Below are 24607 nucleotides of genomic sequence, written 5' to 3' on the forward strand. Positions count from 1 at the left end.
TGTTCAAGCCAATGACTGCCATGCATTGTGGATATGTAGACTTACATTTTAGTCCAGGGGTTCAGTTTATGCAGAGGTCCAGTAAATAAATAAATAAATAAATATACGGTGGAGGAACTGAACATCACACACAGACCAATATGATTGAGTGAATGCCCCACACACAGTTTATATAAAGCTAAAGCTACACACCATTGGCTAAGTTAAAAACCTCACACCACCAGGCTACAAACTTTAATTGGTTATAATCCATATCTCACAAGTCCCGTGTTTCTATTATCTTATCCTGGCTGTTTTCATGCACCTGCAGAGTCCTGTGAGAACCTGAGGAGCTCCCATGAGAAACCTCTAGGGAGTAGCTAACTGCTCCAAGCAGCTGTGACTTATTGCTGCTTCTTAGCTGATATCTAAGTCTCACAGGGTTTGTACAGGCTGGTTTCAGTCCTACAGGATCTTATATAGATCTGAATTGCTCACTTTTCATTTTTCTGTAGCAACAGTCCACGTTCTCCACTGTCCCTACTACCAAGAGAAAGGCTGGCTAGCTGGCTTCAACTTCAGAAAGAGTTAAATGGCTGTTTTAGAAGGGCAGCCAAAGTTGAGAAGTGGATTTACTTGCTTTTCCATAGTGATCCTACATGTAGTGTGGGTGCCATCGTGCCCACACTCAAGCCCCACATTTCTTGTTAATGCAGATGTGGGGGGTGTGATAGTGTTTGAGTTGTTCGCAGCTTCTGTGAACTGATCCAGTTTTTATCAGAACTGTTATTTTTGACATATTTGTCTTGGGTGCTCTGGACTGAAGCACTAATAGCAAGGGAGGCACAGAAACAAAACCCTCCTGTGAGATATAAAAGAGGAAGATCCTGGATAATATCTGAATTCCTTTGAAGTGAAGGCTGAATAGATTAGGAAAAGTGTAATTGAATTAAAGCTACTCTTTCTTGGAGTAGATATACTTTTACCCTGGCTAAGCAATTTCCTGGGTGATTTTTTTTCCACTTTCCAGCACCTGCTTGTCTCAGAGGGCGACACTGCAGAGCTCACTGTGAGCCAGTGCCAAGAGCCAGCACTTCTCACTCCCCTCGCCCGCCCCCTGCGCCACTCTCGGCACACACCCCGATATAGAATGACAATTTAAATGACACTGCCTCTGCCTCTTGGGCAGGACAGGTCCTACAGAGAGCACCAGCCACAGCAGCTGTCCACGCTCACACAAACATCTTCATCATGGCCTATAAAGCAGCACATTTGGCCTTCAAGTCACGCTGGCACAAGACAGACGAAGAGCTCTGTCGGCACAGCATGTCCTTTGTTTTGCACAAGGCGATCCAAAATGACTTCTTTAAGTGTTACCTTTATCTGCTGGAGAAGCTTCCCCTGGGTGAGTAGCCGGTGGGCAGGAGTATCTGTGTGTGTGTGACCATGCTCTGGAAAGGTGTATCATGTTTTATGGCAGAGGGCAGACACATCAATGACAGTAGTTTAGAGAAGTCCGGCTGGAGTGACGACAGTGCTGGCTAAATCATTTGGTGCTCTCTCTCTCTCAGCTCCCTCTAATTCAGCACCTGGTTGTTTTACCTAAATGCTCCACATATTGATAGAGGAGGGCAAGCGAAAGACCACAAGAGTGAAAGGAAGGTTTGGTTTCTGGCTGACGGTTCCTTTTTTTGTCACTGTTTGAGTAAAACACGCTTTGACCTGTTTGGAACTTGGAAGGGCAAATGCAAAACTAGCAGAGCTGACAGGCCTTTCTTTCTGTTGCCTGATACCTGTTTTGTTATTCTGGGTGTCCTTAGCCCTGTTGTTTGTATTGGTTTGGACAAGTGCTTGAAAGGTAATGATTCAATTTTCTTTTTTCAAGAATCTTTGTTACCTGGATCTCTAGGATCTCTCTGTTTAGCCTACAGTTTGTTTTCTGGGAGGAAAATGCTCCCAAAACATTTGTGCATTGACAAATTACAGAGATAGCCTCTGGTACAGAGTATCAAGGCTTCTTTTTTTTTTTTTTTGAATATTCATTTCTCATGAAAATTTGACCCTGAGTAGGAAAAAAAAATTCCACAGGATAATATAGCTAGAAAGTAGATTTGACTCAAGTCTGTCTTACATTAGCAAGTCATGTTTTAAGCAGAATTATTCAGCCTACACTCAATGTCAGAACTGTAGGAATTTAAAGATGGAAAGGATGAGTCTGTGCAAGCTGTTAAACTGCTCTTCACAGTGAATTCTTCAGGACTCCTTCCTAATTGAATGATCCTTTTAGGCAAGAGGATTATCTTACTTGATTGTGTGAACTATACAGATCCCAGGGAGAACTCTGCTCAAGAGGGTAGAACTCATGAGTCCTGTGAAGAGAAAAAGCATTTCTGTGTTATCTTAGTATTTTGATGTGGCTTTTTAAATGCAGCAATATCTGCAGCTACTTGAAATGAAACATGGAAGATAAACAGTTCTATACCTAGGGTAGGTAGCTGTGAATGATGGAAAGGAAGGAAAGATGGAAAGGAAGGGAAGTCAATTACAGGTCGATGGAATCTCATGAAGTCTGTGAAAATGTTATTCTTTCATTTGTTTTGAAAATAAACACAAGGTATTAGTAGTAACTGAGCAGGATTTTGTTAACCCCTAGTGCATGTACTAATAGATCATTTTAAGGTTAGAAGGCACCATTATGGCCATCTAGCTTAATAGTTCATATAAAAGTTCCTGCATTGTGCTTGTAACATGTATGGGTCACAATATGTGTCTGTGAAAACAAAGATATCTTGGTTGAAAATCCATCAGTCACCATTAAGCTGTTTCTAGGCCTAATTGCTTCACTCTTGTAAAACTATATTTTATTTCTTGTCTGAGTTTTATTTGAATTTCCATTTCCAGCCAACAAGCTTTGTAAAATGTTCCTATTAGACTAAAGGTCCCCTCTGCCAGGTTTTTCATGACCTGGCTCATTAAAACTTCACTGAAGAGCTTACAAGGCTATTTCCACTTATCCCAATTGCTTTGACTCCATGGAAAATGGACTGTGATTCCAGCCTGCCTGTGAACATGCTGCATGTCTGTTACTCCATGGTTATTGTCATGTAGGAAAAGTGGCCATGAGGACAAGGTGCTGTGGCACAGTTTGTGCACTGTGAATACACACCCAGGGAACTTCACAGCACGGTGGGAGGATGTGAGGTCTGGGTAAGTGGACAGTCAGGAGGGTAAAATATGGTTGGGTAACTGGGCTCAGAAAGTCACAGGCAAACCTTGAGGTCAGTGGAACACTAAGAGCATCTGTCATGGGGCTTGGCCAGTTTAGAACCACAGAATCAGAGTGGTTTGGGCTGGAAGGGACCTGAAATGTCATCCAGTTTCAACTCCCCTGCCATGGGGATTTAGCATCTTCATTGATAACCTGCGGGAGGCAAAGGCCCCACTGGGAGAGTTTTGGTGGGCAGCAACTGAACATGTCCTGCAGTGTGTCCCGGCAGCAAAGGCAGCCAAAGGATCCCAGGATGTATTCAGAAAAGCCTGGCTGGTTGTTGGAGGGAAGCGATTATCCCCTTTTCTGCAGCAGTCACTGGACTGTATGTGCAGAGTCTTGAACTCCCAGTACAGGAAATGACACAGAGTGAGTTGATGAGCTCCAGGGTGGTGAGGGAAGTGAAGCACAATCCCTGTGAAGACAAACTAATGGAATGGGGCACGTTCACCCAGAAAGGAGGCCAAACTTTGCCCTGCTAATACCTACAAGAAGATGGTAGAGAAGATGGAGCTGAGATCTGCACAGTGGTGTCAGGCAGGAATTTAAGAGTCATTGAAGAGTTTTGGTCATAAATCAAAACAAAAGTAGCTCAGAATGAGTATAGGGAAAAACTCTTTCCCCAAGAGGACAGTCAGGCACTGGAACAGGTTGGTCAGGAAGTTGTGCAATTCTCCATCACTGGAGGCTTTCTAAATCTAGCTGAATAAAGTCCTAATGAACCTCTTTTGCTGTCATGTCTGTCCCTGCCTAAATTTGGACTAGGCCTCCTTAGGTGCCTTCCAGCCTGGATTATCCTGGGATCCAGTGCTGCAATGGAAAGGACAGAACGTGACAGGTCTGAACATCTCTCCAGAATGACATTTTCCAGTTCAGTTCAGAGTGGAGCAGAGCAGAAATGAACTGAACTTCTCAAGCTTCAAGACTAGATCCAGATATCTCTGTGTAAACAATGTTAAAGGACTAAAGGAGCACTAAGACTGTGACCTAGCAGGGTAGGTAAGCGTGTGCTTAACCATAAGCATGAATAATAACACTGCAATCAAGCCTCACATTGAATCTTGCGGTGCTGCCCAGGGTCAGCAAGGTCCAAAGCTTCCTTCCAGCTACACTAACTCCACGTTCCCCCCACTCCATTGCCAGGTTGGGTGGTGGAGCACTGTCAGTCGTGTTTACTTAGGAGCTGAGCATATCTGGTATCACAGCCTGTTAAGAGAAACATGTCACTTTTACAGACCAGGGTAACATTTATAAATAAAAGCCATGAGTAACTTTAGGCCCTGATCCAACAATGTACTTAAGTGTGTGTGAGTGCCCTTAAGCCCAGTGGACTTTAATGGAGCTACTCAGTTGCTGGAAATTTTGCATGTGTTTACATGGGCTGTGGGACTCAGTGCCAGTGGGGTGAGATCTGCAGTGGAAAACTGAGATGATCCATCCCTAGAGACAAATATTCCTCTGTGTGAGGCACGTGTCTGTAAGTAAAATCTGCTTTGGGGGCGGGATGATGTTCATCCTCCATAAAACAGAATTTACATGGTTCTCAGACCACAGGAGAGAGGTGGATTCTACCCTGCACACAGATAACTATTTTTCAACTGATGCACAAAGCAGATGTTGCATTTAAAAGGGAACTCTCAGCCAAACTGGAATTAACTTCAGTATCTTGCAGAAAGCAGTTGGAGCCACAAAATAACGTTCACAAATAAAAACTTAAAAAAAATGACTTGCAACATTTACTTCTGCCAGGGAAATTTAGCTGAGTAAACCCTGCAACCAAGAACTGTAAGGCAGTGTATTGCAGGCTGGGATTGCACCCAGTCTTGTGTATTGAGTGGTTGATTTCTGTAGAGATTTACACCAGATGCATTGGAAAACAACATTTTTAACTGATCCATAAGAAAATACTAGAGATAATGTTTTGCACTGTACAGGGCAAAAGGCTCAGGTGGATTGTGTCTGTCTAGTCCCTGAGTTGGCATTCACCTGTAGATCCCCTCTCCGCATCCAGACTGTGCTTGCAGCAACTGAAAATTATTGATGTCTCATAACTGGAGTGACCTTTAGGGAGCCAGTTCCTGCCCTCAGCCTGATTTTGCAGTGGGTTTGCTTTAACCATCTCCACTTGGGGGACTTGCCAGCAGATTCAGCAGAGGGACAAGTGTGCCATGAGAAATATTTCTTCCTCTTTAGTGGAAACACGTCTCTAACTTTAAATCTTACAAGTTCTCTGCCTTAACACTGAGAACCTTGTGTGTTAGACAGCTGCCCACCCTGTCATGTCTGAGAGACTCGCAGCCTCCATCATCCTGTTCTGCCAGTGCCCCACTTTACAAAGTTCAGTGAACCCAGGCTGTGTATCTGTAACAGGCCTCACAAGTATTTCATTTCCTGATGCACAGGATAGTCCCACATGGGTCCTGGAAAGGGAGATGCCTCTGGCTAGACAGGTCCTGTGGTGAGGGGGAGGCTGCTGGAGCAGGGCTGGGACACTGAGTGCCACCAAGACCTTGTGTGCCTTCATGCCCTTTACTTTTGGGGTAATTCCTGCAAGCTGCAAAGCTCCCTCTCTCTCTGTGGTTGTGCTGCTGGGGCCTGCGTGCCAGGCACAGCTGTGAGGCACACCAGAGGTGAGGCTGACTGGCTGTCTGGAAAATTGGGCTGTGCACTGGGAGACTTGGCAGTGCTGCAAATTCCTGAGAGGGAGGAGTAACACTGAGGGAGCAAGAGGTGGAACTCACCTCTGCAGATCTCACACTGCATGAATGAGGCTGTGAGTGCACAGGAGAAGACTTTGGGTACAATGCCAGTCTTTACACTAGCCTGTGTCCTTGCACACCCCCAGGTGGGAGACATGCATAAAAAGATCTTGGCACAGTTTGATGCATAGAGAAACCCCTGTGGATGCTGACCCAGAGCTGATTTTGGATGCCAGCACATGAGGCAGGGCCCTGAGGCCCCAGCTGGCCTGGGAGTTGCTGCAGGCAGCTGGTGTGTGCATGCAAGTCCCAGCAGGAATTCTGCAAGCCTGATACTGGTTCTGAGTGAGAAATCTGAGAGCACACACTACAGATCTGGTATCCTGAGCAGCATATCGTCCCCATGTGTTGCCTGGGGTCAGGCTCATGTTTTGAGTAGAAGGACTCTGAATATTTGTTGTTCATGCTGTCCTGGTGTGCAGACAGCCTGTAAATGCCTTTCCCTTCAATCTAACAAAATGGGATAAATCACTGTCCCTTGACAGGTCCATTAAACAAGCCCTGGAATCCTCACTGGACTCTTATATGGAAGATCTTGCAAAGCCACCATGCAGGGACTCAGTTCTGTTCACCAGCCAGGCTGGCCTCTGAGATGGAGCAAAAGGAGACACGGAGAAGACAAAATGTTGCCACTCCTGGGGAAAGATGGAGATCACTTACAGGAAGAGTCACAACCACCAATGGAGTCTTTTTCCCAGGCTCTGGGAACCACCTGGCCAAGTTGTGCTGGGGATTGGCTGCTGCCCCCTTCATATTAATTTCTTCAGCTAAATGATTTCTTCTGAGTATGTGAATATAATCAGTGGAGTGTGTAAAACTCCCAGGTTTGACCCTTGCTGGGCTCAGTGCTTCTTGTGGTATAAATTTCTCAGGCATAACATAAATGTGTAATGGATTAAAGCTTTAATAGTATCCGTTCAGCAGTTGACTTAAGCAGGTGATGACAAGAGGGGCTGGTAATGCTGCTTTTGTTGGATGAAGGATATGCTGGGCATGCTGCTTATGTGTAACCCAATCGCACTATTCTGTTCCGAGTGGTCCTTGGTGGTAATTATTCCCCATTGTACTTCCTTTGTCCCCCCTCTCATTTGCCTCCAGAATGTCATTCTCCTGCTGAGGATGGGCAGGCACACACTTATCATTCCCTGCTGAGCTTGCTTGCCCTCAATAAATACATTCCAGGCTTATATTCAGGGCCTCTGGCCTAACTCTCATCCTCTGCGTGGAGGGCATAATTCCTGCTCCCCAGCCAGCATAAACAAGGCATGGCCTGTTCAGACCCTTCCCAGCAGTGACTGGCAGTGCTCCCATGGAAGTTTAAAGCTTCAGTGACAAAGCACTGCTCCCTGGCCCTTCTGTGTGTGCAGTGACAGGGAGCTCCCTCTTTCTGTTGTTATTAATCCAAAAGGTGTTGACTGCTGGATCATTTCTGGTTCCTTAACCACATGGGGAACCTGCAGCAGGGCTGGTCTCACACTGCAAGGTGCTGCTCACAAGGAATTGTTCCCAGGGTGACTCCACCCCTCCTTATTACTTGGCTTTCACTGTCAGGCTTGTAGTTGTGTTTTTGTTGGAAGGTCTGTCATACACACAGGAAAATGCCTGGACACTTGTATGTACACATGAGACAGTCAGAGGGGGTGGTTTCTGAGCAAAATTTGTAGCCTGCCTCAGTCTAGACTTCTGAGCTGCAAAACACAGCTGCTTTGGATGTGCTGATGTACATTGAATGTAGAGGAATCCAGGGCGTGGAGAATAGACCTCAGTTTTTTGAACTGAGGGGGAAATAGCACTTTACCCAGCAAAGCTCACAGGTTTTAATATAACAAGCATTGAACTAATGATTTCTGTGTATTACACAGTGAAAGTAGAGAAGCAGTGGAAAGAAACATCCAAGCCTCTTGCACACAGGAACTCTCCAGTGTATCACCCACTGATTACCTTGCTCTTTGATCTGTGGCAGATGAAAATTTGCTACTGTCTCTTCTAAACTGTCGTTCTCCCTGTATACTCACTTCGGCCTGGGCCCACCACCTGCTCTTTGGTTCAGCTTACTTGCAGTGCCACCGACTGTACAGTATCACTAAAAATAAACCAGAGCAACTGCCTCATTCATCCACTTTCCTCTTGGTGCACTCTCTGTGCAGCTGTCAATGGCTGGAAAGCATATCTGGAAATCTGCACAACAGTGAGGTTTGTGATAACAGAAATGATGACTCTGCGTGGCAATAATAAATGCCACCCACAGCTTTTCTGGGAAGATTCGGGCCCCTTGCTCTCTTTGGTGTGTGTGTTCACTTCAAACTTGAAATGATTTTTCATTGACATGAAAACACAGTGGGATGACAAAATGCCCTCTGAGCCTGGGAGGCATTGAATTTGCCCAAGGTGAGCTGTATCCCTTCAGGGTCTCCTAGAATTAAATCCAACACCTTTCCTTCCACTGTTGCTTCAGAAACAGGTCTGGTGGTTTGAAGGCTCAACTTGAGTTCATAGATCTTTGTCACTGTGCCATTGACTAAACCAGAAATGTCTGTCATTAACAATAAAATAGTGATTTATCTGCTTGCAGTGAAACTTTATGCTTTGACAAGTCAAGTCATCAATGGGGAGATGCAATTCTACGCCAGGGCCAAGCACTTCTACCGGGAGGTGCCAGCCACGGAAGAGGGAATGATGGGAGACTACATTGAGCTCTCCAACACAGACGTTGAATCCTCCAGGGAATTTCTCAGGAAGTTTGTTGGGGTGAGTCATTTAATCTCATCTTCTGCAAGGAGCAGTGGTGATGTGTCAAAAATGACATTCACCATGCCCAGTTACATCTGTTTTAAATGACATGAAATGCACATTTTGCTTTGTCTTATGTCATTATTCACCTGCTTTACATCCTTCTGTTACTCTCCAAAGCTGCAGTGAGGGTTGTGCAAGGAGTTCTGTGGCTGTGTTTGAGTGGGGGATTAGTTCTCAGTGCAGTAGTGGGTCCTTTCCTGATAACACCCTTGTTGGTTTCAGTGGCAGATTTGTCTGTGCAAATTCCTGCAGTCCATTTGGGAAAGTAGCTGAGACTAACTGCCAAGTTTCTGGTTTGACTATTTACAGATATTTCTGAGAATGCTGCAACAAAACCCAGGCCCTCCCCACCCCCATTTGAAATACATAAAGTAGGTTGCCCACTAGCAAGATATATTTTCTTGAACATTCCAGTGTCACTGAGGACCATTTCAGGCAGATTACTAAACATCTTCAAAGGTTTTCTTTGACCTGAGCTGCAGAAAGATACCAAGTGGGATTTTAAGACCAGTGTCACTGGTCCTTGGGTTTCTGAAAATCCATTTGATTCCTAAACCTGTCTTTGGAAATCTGAAATTGTTTAGAAGTGTGACCTGATGGTTTTCTAACATCCCCTCCCTCTTCCCAGGGAAAAAGCCCACTAAATTAGCTCAACAACAGTATTACATGCTAGAGAATCCACAAAACTATGGAAAAACAAATTTCTTAAGTTCTTCTGTTGAGAAAATCACTAGTTCTATATAATGCTGCCATAGATCTTTAATTTTCTGCTCAAATGTACAAATTTGGGATAGACAGATGGTCTTTTTTTAGCCTTAATGATCCACTGTGGAAAAAAGGCCCAATAGGTTAATTAGATGTTGTGTATAGAAAAAAAAGGCTACAGTTTAAACGAACTGGGTTGGAAAATGTGTGTGGCTGAACAAGAGATAGAAATCCTGCAGAGCAGTGGAGGGCAAGTGGTGGGACTTTGCTGTACCTGATAGAGGGGGAGGCTTTTGGGGCTGTGAGCTAGCAGAGCAGAAATAGCAGCTACATTTTTTATATTAACAGTCATTTGCATTAATGCCAATGCAAAAAAGGGTTTTTCAGGGTCTCACTGTCTCGTGCTTTCTACACACACAAAATAAGGAGGTGCAAGGGAGGTTTGGGAAGGAGCTGAACCTGATGGTGACATTTCTGAGTGACATTTCTGAAAATGGCATTTGCAGAGAAAACGAAATGCAGTCAAGGCGCATTCCTCAGATTTTATGCAAGATTTGTTTTAAGGACATTTGTGGAATTGAAGTGGTGCATAACTGTGCACTCAGGGAAGGATTTCACGCTTCCTAGACATCACATGGAGTCAGCTCCCTGAGCAGCAGGTCTGTATCACACTCTTACATCTTCTCATCTCCAGGACCCAAAAAGGAAAGAAGTACAGTCTGCAGCAGAGTTTCACATGCCAAGGAGGAGTCATACCCAATGCATCAGGTGTGATGACAGATACAGAATACTCCAGAGGAGAATTCCTACTCCTATAATTAGCCAGGGATAGAAAGGATACTCTGAATGGCCAAGATCAAACAAGGAAAAAAAAAGGAACAGAAAGGAATCTGCACGTTTTGCTAATTCTGATTTAGTTTGTTAAAGCCTGTCCTCTGTTGACATACAGTCAATTGATTATGTTACTTTTGGTTTCTTTTCCTCTCTTCCTACTGAAATTTGAATCCTACTCCACTAGTTACAGATATTTACTGGCTTTCTGTAGCACTGACTTTATCCTAAAGCTAACTTGAGTTTTGTCCTACCAAACTTTTTATCCAATAAATTTTTTATCCAATAAGGTGGTCAAGATAGAAAACCAACAATCTTCTGCTTCACCTTAATATAAACTAGACTTCCTTTTTTTAAGAGAAGTTTAACAAAATTGGAAAATAGGAAAATTAATTTCAGATCAACCGAACAAATTTTTATTGTTTTACCCTCTGAAAAACTTCCCCCTTTGTTTTCAAGGGCTCAAGTCAGCTCCAAAATGAAAAATGTTCTTTAGAAATGAAAAGTTGACAAGTTTGGTTTCTTTTTTCCTTGAAAGCCGTGAAAAAGAAGTCTTTTGACATTTTCAACATTCTTTCCCATGTTCTTTTGGTTATAACTGTTCTCTAGATTTGAAATACCAGTTTCACATAGAGTTTTATTCTTCTAAAACTTTATATTCTGGCAAATCTAGTGCTCCTTGAAAAACAGTTGCCCAGTTCCACTCAAATTACCCCTCCTGAGTCACTTTGGCTGGTGTGGAAATGCCACACAGTGACATTTCCCTTCCATGACTGATGTTGCATACCTTCAGGTATGGCATTTCTTAGCATGATTCTTGGCCCCACTGTAAACTGAGCCATGGATTTCTTTACCATTGGAGCATTTATCTTGCCTGGGCACATGGAAGGAATTAGAGAAAGGACTAAGGACTTCACTTATATTTTAGCCTGTCTCCCTCCCAGGCGAGTCAAACGGAGTTGAAAGTGCCACTGTGCTCGAGTTAAGAGGTTTTATGTGTGTGTGGGCAGAACTCAAACCAAGAGCAACACGCCCTGAGCCAAGAGTGCTGTGCAGACAAGCCCCAGGCTGTCTCAGGTACAGCCCTACATGGAGGGTTATCAGCAGAGCTACAGCCCTGCATATTTATGGCGGGGTGTTAATGCCAGGTGAAGCCTTGATGTTCACACAGACACTGTTTTCAAGTGCCTAATCTGGAGGTAGTGAGTGAAAAAGAAAATAAAGAAAACAAAGAAACCATTAATTCAGGAACAGTTGGGAGCTATAGGTGTGTAAAATAATACAGACGGAGGTTGTATTAACTTTACAGCTCCCTTTCTGCCCTAAACCCTTTTTCCCTTTCTAGCCCTGAGTTGATCTGCCTCATTGGTTACTTGCTGAATGAAGAGCTTCTTTAAAGTGATTTTTCACATGTTTGATCAGGATAATGAAAGCTATGTTGTTGAAAACATCCTTTTTTAACTGTTATTTAGAAGGAAAACCACTGTGATTTTTATCTTTTTCCTGAACTCTGACCTTCTTTTTATCCTACATATCTACATTGCCTTCCTGTCCTTCCAATACCTGAAGTAGCATCAAGAACGTATTCCAGAGCTCTTTTATCCCTAAGGAAATTTGTGGATGCCCTGTTAACTTCACAGAAGAATTTTTGGGTGTATATGTGTCCTAGAGGAAGGTGATTCTGTGGAGGAGCAGGTAGTCAGAGGAGCAGTCAGTCTTAAATTTTGAAGCCTGTTCTGGCTTACAGTTTTCATTTATACTATTTTTTTAAATAAGGAGTCTCATTTTCAACTCAATTAGACTTTTGGGAAAATGATTGCCTTCCAAAGAAAATGTTAATACTCTGTCAAAGCCCTGAGCACTTCCAAACTGAAAATATATTAGCTGAACGTGGAATTATGTCAACATTTTCATTACAAATGGAGCCGTGGTGTTTCACAAGGCTTCTCAGCTGACTGCCTGATGCTCTCACTCCTTTTCAGCAAAGTGTGGGATCAAGCTTCATCTCCCATGGTTGTTCCCTTTCCTTCTTCTCAGTGGCAAATGGAGATGTGTCATCAGAGGTCCTTGCTGTGACATGTCATGGGATATGAATTCCCTGTTTTGGGTGAGGTACTGTGACTGTAGATTCTCTGAAACACAAATGTCAAACGAGTTAAGTGGCTTTTTGTTGGATTCTGTTGGTTGTTTTGGTAAATCCTCCCAGTTTTCTCACCAGCTTTCTCAAAGATTTTAACCAGATCATTGTAGACCTGCACGGATGTGCTGACAGACAATATGGAAATCCACCTTGTAGAGATCCAAGACACAGTTCCATCTCCTTTCAATAAGCTCCTTGTCACACCTTAGTCTGGTCCTCAGTAAAAGCAATGTGCAAGCCTGTGGATGAGGGATGGCTCCCATTTTCTGGCTAACTATAAACAGGTACTCCCCAGAGTCCTATAGAGTTGAAGGCTTGTGGACTCTTGCACACATCAGGAGATTAATCTTCCTGGGTATACAAATTGGGCCCAGCAGTCCTGGGGACTGGTGGGAGCCCTTGAGGTCCATGTGCTCTTTCTACAGTTACTCCGTGTAATCGGATGCTCAGCCAGGCTATTCATAGTCATGTCATTGACAGTACTGTCCTTTGACCTTAATAATCTACTGAATTACCCACTGAGGCAAAGCCAAAAAACTGTGAGTTACATGATTTATGCTTGATCATTACAGAGGGGGTCTCCCAACAAGAGGGAAGAGTCTTCCCAGGCTTTTTTCCTTTCAGAGCAGTGCAGTTGCAGCAGGGACTTTGGCCCGTGGCTCTCACTTCAGCTCACTTCCAGGGGACAGGGGAAAGGTGTTTACATTTGCTTTTAATGTATTTGTTCAACAGATAACTTAGGCCAGAGGAGCTCCAATCCCACAGTCAGTGCATGTGCAGACCTAGAATTCCTGTTTTACAGAACAGCAGCAGGCTCTTAAGAGCCTTTTTATAGCTAGAATGGAAGCTTTAGGGGTGAGCTACAGCTTTCATTGCAATGCTGCTTTTACAGCGCCTCATTATTTTCTCATCGCCACAGCCTTTGTACCACAGTTCTTCATGTCTGATCTCTGTCCAAAGATGACATTTATGAAGAAAAAAGGAATAGTTAAGCAAAATCTACTCAATCATCTTTCTTGTCTCTATGCCTAAAAAGAAATTCTGTATATGCTCCAGCCCAAACTTTCTGAGTTTTTGTAAGTTACCTACCACTCCAAGATGTTTGTTCAAACACAGCTTGTTTTGAGAACTGCACTCTGATCCCAGGGACTTTGTGTATCTGCAGAGATGTCCGTGGGAACCTTGAGAGTTATGTGCTGTAGGAGCTACTGCTTGTATGCAATATTTGGGATGTGCTTCCTTTACTGTTAAGCCTTTACAAGGCACAGACTGAGGCTTATCTAGCCATGTAGTTGGCTGTGAGGTGTGAATATTTGAAGTTGCAAGGACTTTACAAGGAGCAGTGGATCTTCTGAGAAAGCAAGGAGCTTGTGAAAGATTTTGTCTCTTCTTATACCAAGCAAAAACTTAGTGTACAGCAGTGAATCCAGTAAGGAAGTCCCATCAGCAGCAGCCTGGGAATGTGGCAGCCCAGCTGGGCTCAGACAGCCCTGCAGAAATACAGAGACTAGACATGAGATTTGGTGGGCTAAATGCCACAGTGGATAACAGAGCTGCTGTGAGGTTTCGGGTGGTGTTTTTCAGATTTCAGATTATTTTCTTGTATCCCACAGGGGGTGGGGAAAGCCGGCACCAACCGTGCCCTGGACTGCGGCTCTGGGATAGGTCGGATCAGCAAGCACGTCCTGCTGCCGGTTTTCAAGAGTGTGGAACTGGTGGATATGATGGAGAATTTCCTGGCTGAAGTCCCGAACTACCTGCAGGGCAAGGAGGACAGAGTAGAGATGTACTATTGCAAAAGCCTCCAGGAATTCACTCCAGCCCCACAAAGATATGACGTCATCTGGATTCAGTGGGTTTCAGGTTAGTTCAGCATCATTCATCCAGCCCATCTCAGAGAATCAGAGAATCAGAGAATCATAGAATGGATTGGGTTGGAAAAGACCTCCCAGATCATCAAGTCCAACCCTTGGTCCAACTCCAGTCCCTTTACCCGATCATGGCACTCAGGGCCACGGCCAATCTCAGTTTAAAAACCTCCAGGGATGGGGAATTCACCCCCTCTCTGGGCAGCCCATTCCAATGCCTCATTACTCTCTCTGGAAAGAAGTTTTTTCTGCTCTCTAACTTCAATTTCCCCTAGCAGAGCTTGAGCCTGTGCTCCCTTGTCCTATTGCTGAGTGCCTGGGAGAAGAGACCAACCCCCACCTGGCCAGAACTTCAGGGAGTTCTGGACAGTGCTGAGGTCACCTCTGAGCCTCCTCTTCTCCATACACAGCCTGTGCTCAATTTGTGTTACAGAGAGCTGCAGCTGTAAAGGGAGGGTCTCAAACCTTTGGACTGCTTCCTAAGACACAACAGTCCTAAGATGTGTGAGAGTTTCCCCCTAGGCACATGCACAGTGGGCACAAATGAAATTGGTTTTTTCAGGTCATGTACTGGAGGAAGGTACCTGTTCCTGGCGAGCAGCCTGCATGCTGAGGTGCAGCTGAGGAGGATGCCTGATATATATGGGTTTTCTTGAGCAGGAGTCCTCCTTCTTAGCTGCCCTTTCTGCAGACAGATCGACCAATGCCTGTAAATCAGATCATGTCTTATACATGCACTCATACTTATCAAGCAGGTTCCCTTAGCTATGTCCCACATCAACCCCTCCTATAAAAATTACCTGCTTCTCCTGCAGGCACCCCAGTGGATATCCTGCAGCACTGAGAGCAACAGCCTGGCAATCAGATAATGTGGGCTGTGTTCCCACAAAAAAAATTCTAGAAAACCTGCTACAGAGGAAAGAAGGTTTTCTCCTAATCTGTGAACCAAAGCATTTATGGTGCATTTGCAGCTGGCAGAAGACATTATTCTAAAGCAAAAGAGGAGGTCTGACCTGTAATCCAAAGCACTGGAGATAGTGTCTTGCTAGGCAAAAAGAAAGATAAAGGTAGAGAGATTAGCACAGGTGATGGTTTTATTCAGGAGCACTAACTTGTCCTTTTCATATAGTCTTAAGGAGTAATGGAGCTGAGCTGCTTAGAACAGGTCTTTACAGCTGTACAAGCAAACCAGTATCATTTTCACTGGTATTTTTCTTTTTCTGGAATAACGAGTCATTGCACTAAATTTAGGTCCTGCCTCATCTTTTGAGCAAATCTGAGTCAACATGAGGATGAGTGACTTCAGACCTGTCTGAGGCTCTGCTGGTCAGTTCTGTGGCAAAGGAAATGTGTGCCTGTTCTTTAGCAAAGACACAGATCTGAATCTTCTTCCTCTATCAGTTTCAAGGAAATAGTAGTTACCTTAATCATTAATCAAACTTCTACCCCATCTTGAATTTCGATGAAATATGAATTTGGATGAATTTGGATGAATTTGGTGGAGCAAGAGCAGGACTGTCTGCTAAAGAGCCATACCTTGAAGTTCTCATTTTCCTGGGAAGCTACTCTGAAAACCAAGTGAAGAGAACAATAATTCCAAATTAGTGCTTACAAGCACTAATGCATCTTGCCATTACAATCTTCATTTGTCTTGTGCATGCATAAGTATTTGAGCCCAGGCAGTTATTTAATTAAAAAAATGCAAGTTTACATTTCATGTAGAAATTACTATTTTCCTTCAGCTTAGAAGGTATTCAGCTTTAAGTTTTGGGGCTCTTTTCATTTTTTTGAGTAAAGAAACTTGTCATGCTGTGTCAAAATGTGGTTTTGAAATGACAACTTCCATTTATTAAAGTTTAAATCTTCCATCAAAAAACTAAATATTTTGACAAGAAAAGACAACTTTTTTTTCCAAGTTTTTCATTCAGTTTCTGATCACCTGTCCTCGGTAAATCATGTTAGATATTCCACATATGAGAGTTCTCATTTTGATCTGCTCTGACCTACTACATCACTGTCCTCAATATAACAGAAGTCTTTGAGAAAGGAGGATGAAAAGCAGAATCTCCATAACATACTGAAAAAGTACTACTTTTAAGTGTATACCTATATGCAAAAATCCCAGAAGTGTGGAGGAATATGAAGAGCTTAATTAGCAGTGTAGAAGGTCGTGCATTCCTTGTTGCATCTTTGATCCAGAACCCCTTTGAAGGGTACATAATGCTACACAAAGTTTTAGAGATTTTTAGCACTAAAAGACAGACTAGATTAGTTATTTTCTAATTAGATTATCTAGATTATCTGTTAGATTATCTAGTTTGACCTACTCTATATCACAGGCAGTTATATTCATTCCTTTACCCTTGTACTGAGTGAGTAGTTTGTGTTCAATTAAAACATATCTTGAGAAATTCAACCACACTTGATTTGAGGACTTCAAGAGGTGGTGAACACACTTCTGTTGGTAGTTTCCAATGGGTAATTGCTTACACTGTTAAGCAGTTTTCACTTATTCCCAATATGAATTTGTTTGGCTCCAGCTTCCTCCCACTGATTCTTATTATGACTTTAACCACCAGATTAAAGAACCCTTCAGCACCCAGTATTTTCTCCACTCTCCTCTCTGGCTTCTGTCCACATCTGCTGCTACTACTAATATGGATCCTAATTCCTGATAGGAGTTTATATCTGTGTATCTCATTGATTTACCCAGGATTTCACAATTGTCAGGGAAGTCTGGAGTAACTCACAGAATCACAGACTATTCTGAGTTGGAAGGGACCCACAAGGATCATCGAGTCCAACTCTCAAGTCAATGGCCCACACAGGGATTGAACCCATGACCTTGGCATTGTTACAACCAAATTTTAACCAACTGAGCTAATCTCAGTGTCTAATTAAATCTGTCAGGACTAAAACTTTTGCAGTAAATAGGGCATGGAGACTCAGATCAGGGCACCATTCTGGCGTGCACGAGGTGAGTCCAGATGGTTCACAGTGATCTATTTTCCACCTTTTCATCTGTAGGATATCTGACAGACAAAGATCTCCTGGAGTTTCTCATCCGGTGCCAGAATGGGTTGAAGGATAATGGTGTTATCATTCTCAAGGACAATGTGGCCAGGGAGGGCTGCACCCTGGACTGCCTGGACAGCAGCGTGATCCGGGACCTGAACATCCTGCACAGCCTCATCGACATGAGCGGACTCACCATCCTGCGGGAGGAGAGGCAGGAGGGCTTCCCAGAGCAGTGTGTGCCTGTCTGGATGTTGGCCATGCAGAAAGGGCCTGGCCACTCCTGACTGCCCAGGGGGACTGCAGAGACTGGAGGAACCTCTGGACTGGGAAGAAGAAAAGCATCTCCTGGAATCCTCCTAACCATGGATTGCTGCCACTACAGCTCTGGGGCAGCAGCTCCTAAAGGGTCAGGAGAGAATTACACTGCAGCCATCCTCTCCAGGGAATAGTCTGCTTCTAAATCCTGCCTGCTTCATCACTCTTTCCATTCTACAAGCCTTTCTAACAGCTCCTTGTCAGATCTCTCCTTCATTAAGGAGTCAACACTGGACAAAACTCATACAAAATAATTAGGTCTGAAGTTTCTGTAGTCGCTAATACATTTTGGAGTGTTCTGTGTGAGGTGTTAACAAATAAGCCTGGTTTTTACTGTGGCACTTAAATCTTCTTGGAATTTGAGAAGGATCTGTCAGATCACTGAAGCAGGAAATTCAAATAATTTCTGGAAAACAACCCAAATTTTGACTGTTCTCACTATCTGTTCTTTATAATATTTATACCAAAAACATAAGGAAAGTTTCACCTTTTTGTTGGCATCAGCTATGCAGTTTATTTATTTTTTTCATTTCTGTCAATTTGGACAATAAAAAAAACTGGTTAATTTTCCATTTATAGGAACCACTTCATCTTCTTGATGTTTCTGCCACAGAACAATAGTGGTGCATAAGGGATTTCACACTCTGGGGGAGAACTTAGCTGACAAATATATGCATGTCTGCATTGAAACTTTGTGAAAAGCTTGCCCCACAAATTACATTCTGGAAAATATTTTTTTCAAAATGTTCACAGTGGAAACCACTTGAAAGCTTCTCTTTATTATTCATACCACTGTACATTTCTTTCTTTCCCACATTTGGAGCAAGTCTGGCACCATATGCAGAGCTAATGGGATTTCATGGGGCGTAAATAGTAAGACTGTAAGAAGAACTAAAACAGTATTGTATTAATTAACAACTGGGCTAAACTGCAGAGGATGTTAGTGCAACCCAAAAGCTTCTATGATTTATACTCAAACAGCAGCTGGATGTGAAAACTCTAACACACATCTCATCTCCTTGAGACTCACAGAAATGACACCTTAAGCTTCTTGTCCTCTTCACACAGGCACAGAAAATGCTGTGGGAGGACAGTTCATTTTGCAAACAAATTCAGGATTTGAAATTCTGCTTCATTCTGAATGAAGACATGAAGGGAAAATTCTGAAATTCTTTATGAAGGAAAACCCCACAACCACGATTTTCCAAGTTGATTAAATTTTTTTATTCAGACAAAATGTCACTTTTGAATTGAACTTTTAAAATAAACTGCACTTAAAATTTAGTAAGGCTTGTTCAAAAATTCAGTAGTTAATGGTAATTTTAGAAAAGGCTGTTCTGACTCAGAATTTTTATCACATCTTACTCCCCTGAAATGCAATTCTGACAAAGCTTTTTAAACTTTATAAAGAGTTGCATAATGACAAACCTCCGTGTTCTGGATGGAAAGGAGTTCTGTAGAACATCCTTCACATGACTGTAGGCACAACTGGCTGTGTCAAATACTGTCAGCTGTGTTGGATTAACAGAGAAGCCTGAAGATAACAAGATCAGGGAACGTCTCAGCTGGGTTTTAGTGCACATCGCTCTCCTTTGATGACAAATCTCCAGTTTTGGTTTTGATTGCACAACTCATCTTCTCTAGCAGGATGGTTGCACATGTTGAGAATTTTAAATTTATAGCTAAGAGCTTTCTGCCATCATATCTTATCCAGTAACTCTTCTGTTAATGTTCCTTTGCTAATTGTAGCATTAAGGAAAACCACACTGTGATTTGGTGAATATTCTGGTGTGTCTTATACAGCCTAGAAACCTTTGGTTCCTGTAACACAGATGCTTCCGGGATGTCTTTGCTAATTCTTCCATTGTGATTAACTGGTGATGGACACAAATTTAGTATGAGCCACTGTTAGAAACCTTAGGTGAACACTTGCATTCTGGAATTGTCTGCAGAACCAAGGGCTTCACATTCCCTTTAAGCCTCTTACATTGTTTTCATTCTGCTGAAGCTGATAAAAACTTACGTGATCTTTGTGTGCATATGAGTATGTGCATCTGTCTAAAGGAGTCTTGAAATCACAGAGATGGAAGGGACCCACAAGGATTATCAAAGTCCAGCTCTTGGCCCTGCACAGGACACTCCAAAAATTCCACCATGTGCCTGAGAGCATTGTCCAAACACTCGGGCAAGTTTGGTCATTTGTTTTTTCAGGAAAGAGGCATCAGTCCTATAATTAGTAACACTGGCTTGTAGTAAGAGGAGAATATTTGAAAGGCCTTTACATGAATTACAGTATAGTATGTTCTTCCCCTGTACTCTGCATTGGTGAGGCCACACCTTGAGTGTTGTGTTCAGTTCTGGGCCACTCAGTTCAGGAAAGAGATTGAGGGGCTGGAGCTGGTCCAGAGAAGAGCAACGAGGCTGGAGAAGGGACTGGAGCACAAGTGCTGTGGGAAGAGGCTGAGGGAGCTGGGGGTGTTTAGCCTGGAGAAGAGGAGGCTCAGAGGTGACCTCAGCACTGTCTAGAACTCCCTGAAGGGAAGTTCTGGCCAGGTGGGAGTTGGTCTCTTCTCCCAGGCACTCAGCAATAGGACAAGGGGGGCACAGGCTCAAGCTCTGCCAGGGGAAATTGAAGTTGGAGAGCAGAAAAAAATTCTTTCCAGAGAGAGTAATGAGGCATTGGAATGGGCTGCCCAGAGAGGTGGTGGATTCCCCATCCCTGGAGGTTTTTAAACTGAGATTGGCCATGGCCCTGAGTGCCATGATCTGGTAAAGGGACTGGAGTTGGACCAAGGGTTGGACTTGATGATCTCAGAGGTATTTTCCAACCCAATCAATTCTATGATTCCATGATTCTATGGTTCTTCAGCCAGAGGCATGTGCCATGGTGCAGAGTACTTGGGACTGCAGGAGACCCTTGTACAGGGTCTGTGCCAGGCATGTCTGAGTGGTACTGATCACTGCAATGGGGAGAGAACAGCACTGTGGAAATAGGGAAATAAAGAATTTTGCACAAACCCAAACAGCTGCCACATCTCACAGGGCAGAGTGTATCAGCTGGTCATGCACACACCAGAGTAGGTGCAGTTCAGTAATGAGAGGGGTCGTTCCAAGGATATAGAATGCAAAGTGAAAAGTAGAATGTAAATGACTGGTGTGGTTACCAGTGAAATACATTTTTCAGGGTAAAAATGTTCTTCCTGTGTTTTGTATATATTTCCTATTTGAATTTCCAGAACGGATAAACATAAAATGAAAATTGGTTCCCTTAACTATGTGAGAAGAGAGGAAAGTAAAATCTTAATTTAGTAGAAAAGCCCATATTTAATGGTTTCCACATTCCTGGAAATTAATGTTTCATGGCTATGTTGCTTCCACAGTAAAATAGTAAAGCTTTTCTGGTGTCATAATGAACCTCAAGAGTAAAGAAACACAAGCCCTTCAGGAGCTTAAATGCATCACATTGCTGCAGATTGAATAATATTTTGATTTCCTCCTTTTCCAAGGTATATTTTAATTCAGGAATTCCCAGTCAACTAGTTAGGCCATCCTTAAATGTTCCTTAATTTGGATAAGGGCCATTCTTGGCTCAGAAGTTAGGGCTTTCTGCACTTTACCATAATATATAAAAATTATTCACAAATTTCAAAGAGCAGATCTTGCTTAGAAATATCTGCGTGTCAGTCACTCTTTGATGCTTTGCATCAACTTCAGATTATTTAAACCATTCACTTAAAGAAGTCTTTATTTCATTGGAGGGAGTCTTGAGTCCAATTTATTTGGTGCTCATTTAAGACTTGTTCCTGATCTTGATGGTACCAGAAATTTAATCCAAGATCAAGCCCCTGACTGAGACAAGGTTCACAGAACAGAAAAAAAAAATTCTTTCCAGAGAGAGTAATCAGACATTGGAATGGGCTGCCCAGAGAGGGGGTGGATTCCCCATCCTTGGAGGTTTTTCAGCTAAGCTTGGCCACCGCACTGAGTGCCATGATCTGGTAAATGGACAGGAGTTGGATCACGGGTTGGACTTGATGATCTCAGAGGTCTTGTCCAACCCAATCCATTCTGTGATTCCATGAGTGCAGTGTGATCTGAGCAGATCAAAACCAGAAGACAGCATGGACTTGGATAACCACCCACTAAAAATCAAAGTAATGGTACCAGGACACTGCATTCATGGGAGCATTATATCCCTGCCTAATGCCAGCTGGCAAAGGCTTTTCCAGTTATTTCACTGAGCGCCCTGAGTACCTTTGTGCCATCCATTTGTTTTTCCCGTTCTTAATCCAGATTCTCCAGAGTATTTATGATGGCGTGTCAGACAGTAGGGCTGTCCAGAGGAACTTGACTTGCATGTGTGATTAAAATCAGATGTGCTGCATCCCATCCTTCTTCTCTTCCTTTGATGCTGCTTCTTCAGTACATTCAAGCCCATTCTTTCTCCCACAGATGTGGAACTCGGATCTGCAGTCCCAGGTGTAAAAATCTTACAACTCTGAAAGCCTCTTCAGAGGTCCAAAGGAAAGGGAAATTACTCCATCTTGGATCCTTTAGTGTTTTCCTTTCAGAAGGTAAGGGCACCAAAACTCCTGAAAACTCAATGGACTACAAAGTCATGCTGGATTTTGTGCCTCCTTCAGACAGGCATGGGGAATTTCCTGAGGGGTGCTTTTTGCACTCTGGATTGATCAGTTTACCAATGAACTAGGACTGACCTTCTGTTAGGTCTTATTAAATAACACTCTAGTTTTATTTATGGATCAGTATGTGAGTGCATTACTAAATAAACAAGTGACTTCTCCTAAAATGAGGGTACCATTGGCCAACTCTTAAAAATCCAACCCATAAAATAAACAGACTCCAGGAGTTACCTGTTACTCCTGGCACTGCAGGAACTTCAAGGTAACAAGAAGTCAATAAACGCCCATCAACAAAATCCCCACTGGGATCCAGGCAACTGAGACTCTGAAGCAGCAGCCATCAAGAGAAATTAAGTGATTCAGTAAAACATTAAAGTTCCCAGAGGAACTATATTTGGGCTGCCTTGATTTGGCAAGAGAGGCAGCCCTGACCACTTAGCAAAGGCAAAATGAGGGCCATTGAGGAGGGTCCTGTTGGATGGTGTCTGTGGAACCTGTGATGAGGCTGTGTTTCATCTCTGACTGTCTAGAAGCTGAGGCAGAAGGACCCTGAGTAAAGAGTATTTTCTCACCCTACCCCAAGTCATTTCACTGCTCAGGTAGGACTCAGTCCCTGTTGCTCTGTTCTCAGTCTTGTGGATCCCCAGCTGATGCTGATAGTGCCTTCAGTTTGCAGCATGCAGCAATTCTGATTTCCATAGGCAGAGCAGACCCTGCCTTGGCCCTAATGTAGCTGAGATCAGGAACTAATTTTTCTTCTGGGCTTTCAGCACAGGCAGGTTCATCTTATCTCCCTCAACAGGCTGCAATCCCTACAGCCAGGAGAGAAACAGCACCTCACAAAAGATGGCTGAGCACATCGTGGTGACCCAAACCAGCCATACAACAGCCAGGACAGGTGCATGTACCAAACAGAAAGGATGTAGGAACCAGTGGACTACTTTCCATAGCTGTCTTCTCAGATAGACACATCTGCTTAGAAGTCAGGCTTTTATGCCCTCTGTCATTGCAGCACCAGAGCAGGCTGTGATAATGAGTACATGGATCCTTCCCACCCCACTGTCAGGTGGGGAAGGACTGGGTGTCTTCCTTGCATGTGTGGGAATGCTAAAAAGCAGAGTGCATTCATCCTGTCTTTCTTCAGCTGTTTAGTCCAACAGGGTGTTACAGTTGCCTGATAATCAGGAAGGCAAGGCCAGTACCCTGGAAGGCTTTCAGTAGATCTGGTCTATTGGGCAAACCTGACATGAGGAATATCCTGTCTTTCACCACTGATGAGTGATTTGGCCTTCAGCTGGGACCAGCACTAAATAACTTGAATCTCATCTTGAAGGAAGAGGGGCCCTAGAGAGCTGTATGTGTTAGAGCAGGGAACAAACCCAGCCCTCCTTAGTCACAGCCATGTGCTCAGGCCACTGAGCCATTTTTTCTCTTATTTTTGTAAACAGAGGGGATTTGGGGTTCCAGCATGGTAAACAAGGATTTAACTACTTCCTCCCTCCTCCCAAATAACTTTCCCTGAAATTAACATGGTAAACAGAGTCCCTGCTCTCAAAAAAGCCCTTCTGCTGGGTGTTGTTTTTGTAACTGATCCTCTGCTGGAAAACAAGCAACTCACATTTCTGCTGAAAACAACCCAAGGGAACATCTTAATAGTAACATTACAAGGAGTCCTATATCCTTCTCTACTGGGTTCTGTGACAAAAGAGTGAACACCCACTCGTGAATGAATTTGTAATCCTGCAGGATAAAGAAGTTCCAGGGCAGCTGGCAGCACAGAGCTGCACAGAGTGCCTCACTCCCCTCCAGCTTTGAACCCTGCTTGGCAGTCCAGAGTGGACAGAACAGCCTCTGGCTCCTGAGACCAGAAGCAAGAAAGAAGACGTGGCCTCTTGCTGGGCATATGTGAATTGCAAATGTGGTGGTGGGAAAGGAGAGGCATGTTTGACGTAGGAAGCAGGAGAGCTGACAGGCTGGACTATTTTCATCCTCAAACGTCCTATCCTATTAATGGTTTTCAAATAAAGACAGTTAGGAAATAAACATCCTGGGTTCATAATTAACACCCTTTAAAGCTTAATTCCACTGTGAAGGTTAGAAAACTGTTCTTTCAAAATGAAAATTCTCACATAAGTTGAGAATGCAGAAGTGGTTCTAACTAGCCTTTGCACATTGTCCTTCCTTTCTGTCCCATAACAGTAAGTGCAAATGAATAGCCTGATGTGTCCATAGAAGCCCAGTGACAGAAAACAAAGATCAAGACAAAGGTGAGGAGGAGACAGAGTCAT

At 43.5% G+C, this 24607-nt stretch overlaps 1 protein-coding gene across 1 annotated transcript; it reads left to right on the forward strand.

Moving 5' to 3' along the window:
• Positions 1-1215: 1215 nt before the first annotated feature.
• Positions 1216-17645, forward strand: NTMT2 (N-terminal Xaa-Pro-Lys N-methyltransferase 2). Its single transcript, XM_071565383.1, has 4 exons — positions 1216-1384; positions 8579-8754; positions 14089-14338; positions 17371-17645. Exons 1-4 carry the CDS (start codon positions 1231-1233, stop codon positions 17643-17645), a joined length of 855 nt encoding a protein of 284 aa, XP_071421484.1. The 5' UTR covers positions 1216-1230.
• Positions 17646-24607: the final 6962 nt, after the last annotated feature.

The sequence above is a fragment of the Pithys albifrons genome, chromosome 10 (genome assembly GCF_047495875.1).
Source record: "Pithys albifrons albifrons isolate INPA30051 chromosome 10, PitAlb_v1, whole genome shotgun sequence".
In the NCBI taxonomy this organism is placed as follows: Eukaryota; Metazoa; Chordata; class Aves; order Passeriformes; family Thamnophilidae; genus Pithys; species Pithys albifrons.